This window comes from Acartia tonsa, chromosome 8 (genome assembly GCF_053477335.1).
Source record: "Acartia tonsa isolate MP-2025a chromosome 8, ASM5347733v1, whole genome shotgun sequence".
NCBI lineage: Eukaryota > Metazoa > Arthropoda > Copepoda > Calanoida > Acartiidae > Acartia > Acartia tonsa.
The window spans coordinates 17,410,382-17,424,263 of record NC_137267.1 but is presented as its reverse complement, the minus strand read 5'-3'; the positions used below and the strand labels follow the sequence as shown (position 1 = coordinate 17,424,263).

Below are 13,882 nucleotides of genomic sequence, written 5' to 3'. Positions count from 1 at the left end.
TTTTTACAAAAATTTCATCTTATATCGGACTTGATCCCAATTTTGTTTGACAAATTTGTTCCTGCAAACGTAAATAATTATGTGCAGACTTAGTTTTTAGGTTTGGTTCCCTTTAAATTATATAAATACGCAAAAAAAGCTTTGTAAAATAAAGGAAAAGAGAAAAATTGAAAAGAACAGAAGAAAAATCGAAAGAATTTTAAAGACTTTTTTCTGTACATGTTTTACATTATCAATCATCTTTGCCACTTATCATTACTAGGGCTCGGCATTCGCGCCACTGCCACCCTCGTTTGTGCATAAAAAATTCCAAAAACATTGATTGTCTGTTTAGGAACTGGTTTAGACAACCAGCTGAATTTTAATATTATAAGCGCGGGTGCCGAGCCCTGATTATTACAACAGCACAAACTGTCCCTTTCTCTTTTACCTCACTCTAATTCTTAATCAACCAGATGAGGAATAGGACATTGGAATGTTTCTTACACTAGTCGCTGAAGTTTTCTTATTCGTTGGCTTAACAACTTTGGGGACTTTCATTGAGTATTGATTATAAAGTTGAGTGTCCTAGTGTTTCAACATCAAATTGTAACCTACATAAGGGGTAATTTTGTGTATCATCATTGGCGATGTGCTTCAATTTATCCGCCATTGTCTTATCCCTTTAGATTTCTGTAATCAACCCCTTTAATCTAATTGCGAAACATTTGCTGATGTTTTAAACACTTCTGCATGTGATAATAAGTAGACTCGAACGAAGACCTTAGAAAACATATCATTTCTTGAATATCCTTAAAGCTTATGTATGCCCTTTTTCTTATCTCAATGCTCCAGGGATCTCAAGGGATAAGACAATGATCGATAAATTTCTGAATATCCTAATAATAAAAATACCACATTTGAAAAATTTTGAAACACAAATAAAATTTATTTAAAGTCTCCAAAGTTTTAAACCCAACGAATGAGAAAATGTGTTTATAAAACTATGGGGGCCAGCAAAATTTTAGTGCAATGTTCCCTCTCTCCATGGTAGGATTTTTGGGTGTCTGTGAGTTCAAAAGTTCATGAACAAATATACAAAAAAAGTTTGAGGGCTTAAAGAATTTGTTTAATATCAGACTAAAGTTATTTAGAATAAGCAATAGGATTCGTCATTTATATTTCGGGACATTTTTATAACATTTATATTTTCTAGACAGTTGTCCACAAATGCATGAAATAAACAACTTTCAAAAATAAAATACTTTTAATTTGGGCTTGTTCGTTCTTCTATCTGTTTGTAAGAAACGGATAGCGTCCTAGCGATGTCAAATTTTTATTAAGCTTCTAAAATTTTATTTCTTTATAATAAAACCAATGTTACTTTATTTTTGTTTATCCTATCGTTTTTTTTTAACTTTCTTTGCTGGGTGTTGTCATCCTTATTCAGTTCTATTCTGTATGTATGTACTTCTTTCTGTTATTCAAACATATTCCATAGAAATTCTTATAAAAAAAGTGACCCCTCACGGCACACGAATAAAATAGATAAAAAATTACCCAAAAAACTACAAAATTCAAACTAGATACCATTTCTCTCATTCCCCCTTTTTCTGTCTCCTAAAAAATTCCCCACTAAGGGCCCCTTTAAAAAAAACAGAGAAAGGTATATTGTTTCTGAAAAACTAAATGACAAATAAGTAGTAATTTTTACATTTTTTTTTAGTAGAACGGATACTCTATAACTAGTCTTTGTAGGTAAGTCCGCCAATTATTATTACTGAGTGACTTTAAAAAATTGTATTTATTTACAAAGTACATTACTCTAAAGGTTTTGCAACATGAGCCTCTAGCATAAAAAATATTTTAAATTTTTCTGTTGAACAGTTTACTGTTCTATCTATTTATTATTGTTTTTGTTTTTTTTAATTTAGTAAATATTATGTCACTAAAAAAGTAGATAATTCATAAATATTTTTTTTGTATTTTTCCCTATCCAAGTCAAAAATTGGCTTTATATTCAAATTCCGAAGACCAACAAAAAATATGTAAAACACTATTGTAACGTACAAAATTGCTACAAGCCAAAAAGCTTGTTTAAAAAGCTTCTATATAATAACAAAAAATGTTTTTTTAGCATTGTAATATTATTAAAATATTTATTAAATTAGGTTGTAATATTTGTATAAGTCGTTAAATTATTATCAAACTCATGCTTTTGATTTAAATGCAACGATATTGTGATTTTTCAAAAATAAGAACGATTAAATCCAGTAATGTATTGGAAAACTAGGTTTATGCTGTTTTTGAGATCTTATTCACCAGGCTGACAAAAGTCAAAGTTAAGTATGTATCTAGATAAAATAAAATGATAAAAATAACGATGGTTAAGTTAGTGTACGATCATGTCCACACATATGTCCGTAATAGTTATTTATCGCATCGTATTATAGACAACTTTCCGCAGATATCTCAAAATGAAAGATTAAGACCAGTTTTAGTGGCCCCAAGGGGTCGAAGGCCCGGGCAAATAAAAATGTTTTTTATTTTAATATTCATGGAAAATAAAATGTATAACGATGCTATACATGATTATTTAGTATGACTGAGAACCGGTACTAATCCAGCAAATATTAACCACTTTCGAAGCCATACTGGAAATCTTATTATTAAACAATGTGGACAGCTTATCAATACAACAGCAAAAAATGCCCTTTTCAAATGGATATAGGATATACGTGAATATATTGACAGGGGAAAATTTGTCGTCAATTTAGTTTGCAAATATCAACATCTTTGATTGTTTAGTTCGTTTATCTAGTAGGAGGGGAGGGGATGGGGTAAAGGGTATCTTTATTTTAGTCAGATGCTAGCATTACTTAATCAGAGTACATAAATATATGGTGCAACATCCAAGTGATAATATATCGATTCCTTTTAGATTTGCTTCTTTCTCACCATCAAACACTAAATAAACTATATAATTTAATTTGTTTTACTAAAATCCAACACTGCGCTAATCTGATATTATACGGAATGGTATGTACACCCTGGCTAGTAAAGATCAGTATCGAATGAACATTAAAGAGACATTTTAAAAACCATTTAAATGGTCATTTTACCCGTACAGATTAGTTACCAAAAGTTAAGAAATTAGGTATATCATTATAGAAGCGCATCTACATCATAATAAAGAAAAATGTGCACGTCGTTAATTCATGGTCAAAATTTACATAAAATCAACTTCATTTCCTTGTTTATTGATGGATATATTAATAATTTATGATATAATAATAGTTTTATATTCAAGAAACAGAATATTATTTTGAATTCTTAACAAATAATACTCATTTTTATTTAGGGGGGACAAAGTGACTCAAAAATCAGCCACGTGACGTCATAAAAATGAGGGGTTTTACATATCTTTAGTGGTTCTCTATCCCACTTCTCCTCTCATCTCCCTCATTTTTATGACGTCACGAGGCTGATTTTTGAGTCACTTTGTCCCACTACCATTTTTATTTTGTCATAGAATTGCTTATAATAGACTTACTTACATTTTTAGACAATAATTATATAGATGCTTTGCATATAACATTGTGTCTTATCATCTTAAGATTCACCATTTCACACATGAAAATAATCAGATAATACTAAATGTTTAGTGTTCAAATCCCCAAAAACTTCAGTTTTCTACAACAACATTTAAAGGGCGAATATAGGTTCGATATGATATGAGCTTATATCAAAGGTGCAATTCCATAGATTATAAATAACTTAAAAATATTGACATATTCAATTGTATAAGTCTGTTTATAGCTTAAAACCCGTCAATCTCGAAGAAAATATATTGTAATTAGTGTGGTTCCCTAAGAACTCAAACACCCTAGCATCACACAAGGCTTCGTGGCAAGGTTGAATTAAAAAGCTTTCGTTAAATGATAGTCGTAATAACGTGGAAACCAATTAATCAGGGGTAAATATACCCTCCTTCTACCTTCATAAAGTAAATTATTTAAAAGTTAAAAAAAACATCAAATAATGTAAAAAGTAAAAAAAAATAATCGATAAAATTTTCTTGGAGGAAGAATGATATCAAATCCCTGTTTTTTTGTGGCCTTGTGTGTGTGTGTGTTGAAAATGCGTACACAAGGGTTGTTTATATCATCATGAATTAATCAAAGATCTCTGTACAGAAAATAAACTTTAAGACGTATTATTTACCCTGTCAATACTCCTGACGCCCTTCTACGCAAATTATTTTTATGCTCTTTTAAAAATTAAATAAACTAGTATATAATCTAAAATAATAAACATTTAAATTATCTTTTAAGGTGCGTGCCAATGTAATAGTCAATCAAACTTAAGCAAAATAGTCAAAAAAAAGTCTTGTAAAGCGCTAAAATAAACGATTTTGTCGGCAATCTCATTTATTATATGTTCAATTGAAACAGAAAATTGCAAAATCTACTTAAGGATTTTTTTGAATTTTTAAATTTGGCATAGATATTCTAAAAGTATGTAATGGCACCTTTGATATAAGCTCATATCATATCGAACCTATATTCGCCCTTTAAGTTTTTAAACCATAGTTTTGAAAGCAAAGATACATCTTTTTATGGTTATTTGAATTCATTTCGATGCTGTGAGTATTGGTTTAAAAAATATGACGTAACAAAAAAAATTAGCCAATGAGAGTCCACTACGCATGCCGCCATTGGTCAATAACGGCCTCTCATTGGCTAATTTTTTTTGTTACGTCATATTTTTTAAACCAATACTCACAGCATCTTCATTTCTAACCGTGTGTGGGGGGAAGGGAGGGGAGAGGTTGTATATTATTCTTTTTAACAGAAACGGAAAAATGAGATTTTAGGCGTTTTTTGGTTGTTTTTTTCAGTCGCTAAAAACTGATAATTGAAATGTAAGCTATATTTATACTGTTCCTTAAAAAAACAGTGAATTTTATATCAATAACTCAATATATATTTTATTTTTTGGTTTTTTGTTGTTTTTTTTGTTGCGCTTCTTATTGACATCCAAAGTAAATATACAAAATATGAGAAAACAAAGAAAACAATGTCCATGAGATAATAGTTATTTATCGCATCGTATTATAAACAGCTTTCCGCGGATATGAAATGTACAATTATAAGATTAAAACCATTTTTTTAGCCCTGGAAGGAACGGGCTAAAAATCTGGTTTTAATCTTATCACATATAGAAAAATTTAAAAATCGGCAAATTTTGTCGTTTTAAAAGTAATTAATTTTTGGTGTTACTGTTTTAAGTTCAATAAAAATAGTATATCGTTTTTACACTGACTTGGTATCTTGCAAACTTACAGATATACCCTTTTTATAAGAATAGCTGTGCAACACTAAAAACCTATTTTAAAATGCACCAAATAAGGAATGTAAAACAAACAATCTAGCCTAAAACAACGTTATGTTTTAAATTATCAACATTTCCTTTTCCTATTTATATTTTTAAATATGAAAGGGATCGCCACACGCTTTAGTCCTAGTTAAAATACCTTATCTCAAAAAATGAAGTAAATTATAATACAAATTTAAACAAATGCCTTAAATCAAAAGTTTGTTTCTGCTAATAGGAATTTTATTGTAATAGTTATTCTGTTAATTTACAGATAGGGTTTTTTAAAACCCCATAAATGCCAGAGGCCAGAGGCGAAACTGCAAATAGTCATCTCTAATAGCGACTTGCCTTCCTTTTCGAAAAGCCTTATTATAATATTTTCAAGAGTCATAGTTATAAATAGTAATATTAGCGGGGGGTAAAAACCATAATAGATGTTCATACATTTCCGCATAGTATCATATCCACATTGTGATTTATATTTGCAAAAATAATAGCAAATAAATAATAAATAAGTGTTTAATCCTAAAAAATAAAGTAGTAAGGTTTTTTGTCTTTTGTCTTAAGCTTAAGATTTCGGAAACTGGTGTTCCGAATTTATTGTACTTTTCGGGGAAGCTATATAACTGTCTTTAGGTGGTTTTAGGCTATTTTACTGATCTATTTTGCCTTTCCCTGGATTCTAGAGGCGAACTAGTGATAACGCAAGTGGAAAGGGAAGGTTGTGCTGCTGTAATAATATGCGGTTCTGAAGATTTGATTTAAAACCACGAGATCTCATTTTGGTGCATCTCTGAACCAAATGTTGCTTAATTGCTGTGCACGATGTATATGGCCACACGCTCTTTAGACAACCAACCCTTTGATTGCATTAACTTTGTCTGGAAGTTCTAACTGTGCTTGATAATGCGTTGCGCCTGTTTTGGACCAAGGCATTCCGCCTACTCTTTCTATTTATGTCGGGCAATTGACAGAGCACCAGTAATATACCCTTTTAACGTCTTTGGTTATGACGAGGTATTGGGCCAAGATTCGAACCTATCACTTTCGCGACTACGTGTTGCGCCACATTCGCAACAGTGTGGGGTAGTAAATGGACACCTCCATAATAACACAAAAACAAAAGAAGGCTTTGCCAATGATATTAGTTTAAAAAGAGATAGGGAAACCAAAAGAAAGAGGCCGATCATAGAAGAGAAAATAGAGAGGGAGAGTGAGAGAGAGAGCGAGAGAGATAGAGAGAGTGAGTGAGAGAGAGAGAGAGAGAGAGAGAGAGAGAGAGAGAGAGAGAGAGAGAGAGAGAGAGAGAGAGAGAAAGAGAGAGAGATAGAGAGAGAAAGAGAAAGTGAGAGAAAGAGAGAATGAGAAAGAGAGAGAAAGTTAGCAGAGAATTAAATTAAAAGAGAGTTAAAAAAAGATAGTTTAGCCAACGGAAAAGAAAAGAGAAAAATGTCCATCGTAAAAAGTTATTATCTTTTCAACAAAGATATTATTAGAAGCGAAACTTTTCTATGCTTTAAGGATACAGAAATCAAAATTAAAACGTTTTAATCAATTTTTAGTAGCACTCCTATTTTTTACATCAAACAATTGAACTGTGATCTTGAAAGTAGGTAAAAAGTACAAAAATGAATCTAATACAAAGCTTAATAATCTTGTTACTGTCTTTGGTAGCTGAAAGCTCTTAAGGGAAAAGTTTTATGAGAAAAATAAATTCTGGTGCTTTAACTTAAACTTATTTTTTAAAGCTCTAGTCCTAAGGGTCAGGAACTATCAATTTTATTTTTTAGATTTGATTTAATAAGAGGGAATCCGCTCAACTTCTACTGAAGGGAGCAAGAATATTTTATGTTCTGCAAAAATTATCGTTCATTGTCATTTCACAGTAACCAGGGACGTCCAAGCTTTTTATTTTGGGGTGAGGGGTATAATAAGGGGATTTAAAGTTTTAAGGGGGGGTACTCTAATGTATGTAATCAAATGAAAAATTGACCTTATTATTTATGGCCTTTTTTTAAAACAAATGTTCTATGGATAATGTTATCCTTGTTTTTTCTTTAAAAAGATATTATAAAGGGCTTTCATTTGAATTGCTAGCTATTAAATTTAGTAAGACAAAAAGATCAGCTAGGAATGCTTTAATGTTATACATCATTTAAAGATACACTCTTTATCTTCATTTTAAAGAAAACTTCTAAAGGGACATTTATTTTAATCTTTTGTAAAACAAAGTTAAAACTAAACGATTCTTTATGATTAGTCCCTTGAATAGTTGTTTTGACAACAATTTTAATGTTTATTATTTAGTAATATAATTGTGGTCATTTTTTACTAATTTTTTTTCATATTTCATTGTTTTAATTAGTTTAACGCTATTATTATAATGACATCATTATTAAAGAAAATGTTAGGAGGAATAATAGCTATTTATCGCATCATATTATAGACAGCTTTCCGCGGATATCAAAATGAAAAATCATAAGGTTAAAACCAGTTTTGTTAACCCTCGGGTTATAATCCAGTGGATATAAATCTTTTTCAATCCCATATTAGAAAAAATAATTACCTAAAAGAAAGTAAATAAAAAATTATGCTTTTCTTTGAAAATTGTGAAGGTCTAAAGCAAAATTAAAAGTTAAAAAGTGAAGTTATGCATGCCATTAGAAACAGAGAAAGGGGACAATTGGCTGTTTATTACACTAGTCTCCAAAGTTTTATACTAGCGATTTCTTATTCGTTGGCTTAACAACTTTGGGGACCTTACTGAATTTTCATTGGTTAGATTATTAAGTTGAGTGTTGAAACGTTTCAAACACTAATTGGGGATGTACATCTATTTATCGGCCATTGTCTAATCCCTTTATATCTCTGCATTAGAAAACACGTTAGCTGGCAATAAACGGGAAAAAAAGAAACCACTTGGACAAACAATGATAAAAAATTGTCGTAAAATTAAACAATGCCTCAAAATATTCAAGACAAAAAATCAAAGACATGGTGATGCATAATGAACACAGAAATAGTTATTATCGCATCGTATTATAGACAACTTTCCGCGGATATTATAATAAACAATTTTAAGATTATAACCAGTCTTGTTAGCAACGAGATCCGAAGGCCCGGGCTAACTAAACTGGTATTAGTTTTATGATTTTTATTTTAATATTCGTAGAAAATTGCCTGTAATACGATGCCATACATGACTTTTTATTATGTATGAGAACCGGTTTTAATCCATCGGACATCAATCGGTTACTGAACCCTATTTTATACCTCTCAAGATTATAAACAAATCTTAAATTTAACTTTTAGCCCATGCGGGGAGCTTTAATCCCTGACTTAACCCAACCTAAACTAATCACCACAATAGTGCTATGTTTCTTCTGAAAGCTTGTTTGTGGACTTATTTCGATTGAAGTGAAATTGCAAATTTTTTTGTCGAATATTTTTCTCTGCCCTGGTTCGCCAGACCAGAAATAATGGTTGATAAATTACCTTTCTATTTTAATATTTCTCTCTTCAATAAACATGCACTCTCTTTTTTATTCTTTTTTTATCTATTTTTATCTACTTAGGAAATGGTTTCCTTTTTTGAATTTGAATCATAGCTACCAAAATCCGCACTTTCCAGATTTCCAAAAATCCGCAAAGTCACACTATGTTTACTTGAAACCAAATATATGATTTAAATCGTCATATATCAACTAAAAAATTGATAAACATACGACAATGGACAATAAAATAAATACCCTCTAAATTATTTGTAAATTATCTTCCTTCCTATAAATACATCAAGTTTTTTTTCTATATCCCTTTTCCACAATTAACCTTTCTTATTTTATTGTCTTTCTTTCTCTCTGTAAAAAAAGAACTATCTTGTAAAACAGTATTTTATATGCTTTTTTGGCCTTGGGTTCAATATGGAATGTTTTTACAAAAGAACAAAAATTTTAAAAAGTTTAGGCCATTAAGGATATTATTATTTTTCTCTTCAAATAAAGTAGTATGTATTTTAATTTCAAATAATTTTGTCTGGGAAATGACCTAAAAGCTGCCTTGACCTACTGTATTTAGCTTCTAATTTTTAAGAATTTCTATCCTAATATAAGAAGTAGTAAGCGTTTTTTGTCTTCCGAAGGATCTCGCTAACCGCTGAACGATATTGTTCTCCTTTACAGTAAAGCATCTTATAGATCCTGGGAATGTTTTAAACTATTTTTGGGGAGGGTGTCTTTACCCCCTTCCCCCCCCCAAAAAAAAAAAAAAATATTTCTTTACTCTTTTGAAACTCAAATTTAAAATGGGATGAGATCGATTTTTCTACTTTCTATCGTACGTGCCGCTAGTATATCTAAATTGAACATACTAAACGACAAACAGACCGCGGATATAGGGTTAAGACTTATCCCAATACAAAAAATAAATGCCTTTGGTAGAATAAAACTATTACGGGGAAAGTTATTTTGTATTCTAGTTTTCTCTTCCTATGTAACTACATCCATCATTTGTAGCTACCAAATATAGAAGCTTGTTTCTAAGTTTGTTGTAAAATATATTTATTGTCCGATGTCCTCTCCCTCCCTGCATAGAAACAAATATACCAAATAGCAGCGCTTTTTAAATTTTTATCTTCAACATTTGCTACATTGTAAAAATACTTAGAAAAATATTGGTATTATGTTAGTGCCAACCCTAAAACAATTTTTGTTACCATGGGGTTAATTTAAAAAGGGGTTGGGACAGTTATTTTCTGTCTTATATATCTATCAGGAGCAAAGCTACTCTACAATTCAGTCATTAATTTGTCAATTGCTTTTTATCGCATTGTAATATAGACAGTTTTCCTCCGCGGATATTAAAATTATTAATAAAAAAAATCTGGAATAACAAAACTGGTATTAATCCTATGATATTTATTTTAATATTCGTAGAAAATTGTCTTTAATACGATGCTATACAACAGTGCTGAGAACCGGTTCTAATCTAGCGGCTATTAATCGGCTGCGAAACCATTTTTCGTCTGTATGTTAATAACCAAGCTAATAATTAGTTTTAAATTGTATTTTTTAAAAGATTTGCTATTTTGGACATGATCGTCCATTGTTTAAAAATGTAGATTTATCTAAAAAATATTTCTGTGATAATTTATGTAATGGCCATATATTATTCTATTAAAAAAGTATAAATATGTTAACAGCAAAATTATAGCTTGTCTTAAGAAGGGGGTAAAATATTTTCAGGAACAAAAATACTTATTTGTAACCGAATAGTTAAAAACCTTTCCTTGACCGATAATAAGATTCTTAAAGTTATAAAATGATTTCTACGGCCATTTATGAGATACTACTGGACAAACAAAACTGAATTTTAAATCATTCTTAAAGAAAAGAGGTAAAAATAAAAATGTTAAGAATTTTCAGAGTAGAGGTTAAAGATAAAATAATACTGGTTGTTAATTCAGGGGGTGTTTTTCACCTAACCAAGGTTAACATATAAAAGGTTTCATAGATGAAAATATACCATAGTTTTAGGAAAGTCGAACGATGGCTGTCTGTATTTCTGTTGAAAGCTTGAGATCTTGATAAATACTATTATTAACCTTCTCTTTTAAAATATCCTACTTATTTCAAAACCAAGAAAATTCCAAGTCGTAGGGGCGTGTTACAACATATTTCATTTGACACAGAGCTTAATCTAAAATAATGGACAAAAACCAAAAAAAATATATAAAAAAAACAGCTTTTCAAGGAATCTTAATGTGAGTCTTTAAATTGTTTAAGACTATTTTCCATAGGATTAGTACATAGGGCAAAGCCACATTTAAAGTAATCTGTTAAACATTTGGAAAAATCTCAATGATTTTTTTCAACTCTATAGCAATAATTTTAAGTTGTCTTAGCTAACATTATATGTAGATTGTAGAAATTTCTTCTCAAAAATTTCAAACATTATTACACAACTGAAGTCCTCTTATTCTATACAATTTTAGCATTAACTAAGAATTCAAATTATTTTTCACTATCATTTTCCCTGCCTTAAACAATGTATAATCTAAAATAACATCAGGGCTGTGTATAAATCTATAGCCTAATAAATCTACTCTAAACGGGGAGGATTTTTGGACAAACAAAACATTTTCAAAGTTAAAATTCTTTAGCATGCAATGAATATTTGAGAACAAGGAAACCTTGTTTTCAAAAAGCGCAGCAATTACAAGAAATAATATTTTAGATTCAAAATCAAAATAGACGGTTTACTCTGTAAAAGCAGTTTAAGAATTTTACAGAACATATAGTAGGTATCTAACTATCTATCTATCTATCCATCCAATTATTTAGATAATAGGGTGAATGAAAAATTCTCACCTCGATGAAATTTTCCTTGATCCTGATTCCAGGTAGAAACCCCTGCAGGACTCCTCAGATTTATCCAGAAAATCAGCCGACTTGGTCATCTGGTCCTCCACCTTATGACTGGTCATCATGTTCAGTGTCCCATCCACTGACTTGGTCATCTGGTCACCTGATGACCATGCAAAGTGGTCATTAGAATGACTGTATTTTGTCACTGATTCTTGACCCGTTTCTGGACTATCAACAGTCATTTGATGATCTTTTTTGGTTGACATGTTATTGACATCTTCATCGGTTGGGAGATAACCGTACACAGAAGTTGTCATAACGTCATAATCATAATTATCTGTTAGTAAATCCGCATCAAGACTGTCAATATCACTAATAAATTCATTGTCACTTATATCTTCGTATTCAAGGGCAGTGCTATTTACAGGAGATGGGTCTTTCATATCATCACTATAATTATTGACTAGAGAGTCATCTTGAACATTTTTAGATCCATCCAAAACTGGTGCTTTTTTGCCCTCCAACTCCTCATCAGAGACGTGACAAAAGTGGAAGGTGGCAAAATTCGGGGCCCTGATATACACAAAATTATTTTCAAATGCATTAATATTAACCTCAAGTTTGCATTATGAAGCTTTATATAGTGCCAATAAAAATAACGTCATACTGACCTACCATTGGTCAATTAAATTGTATTATATTACTGGCCTGCCATTGGTAATTTAGTCTGTTTATTTGCGTATCAATGATCATTTGTATTGTATGACGTAATTTTTTAAAGGCACTATAAATCAAGCGCAATGCATCTTATGAAATAGTTTAGCTATTACAAATAAAAGCAAAGATGTGTGCCCAGTAGAAAAAAAATTATGATTTAACCACTACACAAGTATAATTTGGACGATTATGGTAGTTTTAAATAAAAAAAAATGTTTAGCCACCCCAATTTAATTATATTTCAATTGATTCAAGTTATATGGAATGGATATAGCATCTTTTTGGCAGTCATGCTAAGATATTTAATTTAAAGATGACAACATCCTTAATTAATAAAAGCAGTCAGCATAAAATTAATTATATTATTCTATGCATTGACATAACGGTCTATCTAAATAAAAATTACCCAGATTGTAATCAATATAGGTCATTAAAGTTTATGCAATACTTTACATAATCATGCATTTAGCAAGGACAGTTATCTTCATAAAAATCCCAAAAATAGACAAAATTTATAAAATATATATTAATTTACATCTGAATTGTTCAGTAACGGACAGATTAAAGGAATACCTAAGTACCGCCACTAAAAAAAAAGAGGGGGGAATCCCAAACATTACAGAAAATTAATCGACGAAAATCACAAAAAAAAACATATATTCCCAATTAAACCCAGTTTTGTCTCTATACAAAAATACATTCTACCTAAGTAAACATGAAACTGTTAATTTACCTAGTTGGTATTCTAATTGATATTATGAACGAATAAACTACGGGATAAAAGGTAAACTTTTTCCAGTATGAATTTTAAACCGATTAATACCCGCTGGATTAGAATTGGTTCTGAGCAATACGGATAAACGTTTGAACACTGAACTAAATGAACCAACTAACCAGAACGGGGACAATGGACTGTTTATTACACTATTCTCCAAAGTCTAATATATTGACGTTTTCTTATGCGTTGGCTAAACAACTTTGGGGACTTTTATTCAATTTCCTTCAAATGGTTTATTAAGTTGAATATTCAAACTTTTCAATCACTAATTGTAATCTACAGAAGGAATAATTTTGTTTATAATCTTTAGGGATGTACATCAATTTATCCGCTATTGTACTATCCCCTTAGATCCATGAGACTAACATGTAGGAGTATTTAAAATATAGGGAGAAAGATTAGTTTATTTCCTATTTACCTATCCCTAAAATCGTGAAATGAACTGCATTGCACATTGTACATTGTGTGCTTAAGAGCATATGGAAATTTCTTTCCCAGTTATTCGGTATTTTCATAAATCAGTAAATAAAATGTTATTAAAAAACGCGGTTTGCCATATTTAAAGGGATATGAGATATTGTGATTTAAATTACACTGGTACCCAAAGTTTTATATTTGTTAGCTCAAAAACTTTGGGTACTTAATGGTTACTAGTTGGTTACAAAAA

General features: G+C 30.5%; 1 protein-coding gene across 1 annotated transcript in view; it reads right to left on the bottom strand.

The window, feature by feature from the left end:
• The window catches only part of LOC145326504 (uncharacterized), a 58,701-nt gene extending 45,024 nt beyond the window's left edge, over positions 1–13,677 (bottom strand). Inside the window, exons 1-2 of the mRNA XM_080169875.1 lie at positions 13,634–13,677; positions 11,724–12,293 (exon numbers count right to left, since the gene is read on the bottom strand). Coding sequence (XP_080026001.1) covers positions 11,724–12,293; positions 13,634–13,677 — 614 coding nt within the window. The remainder of the gene's footprint in view (positions 1–11,723; positions 12,294–13,633) is intronic.
• Positions 13,678–13,882: the final 205 nt, after the last annotated feature.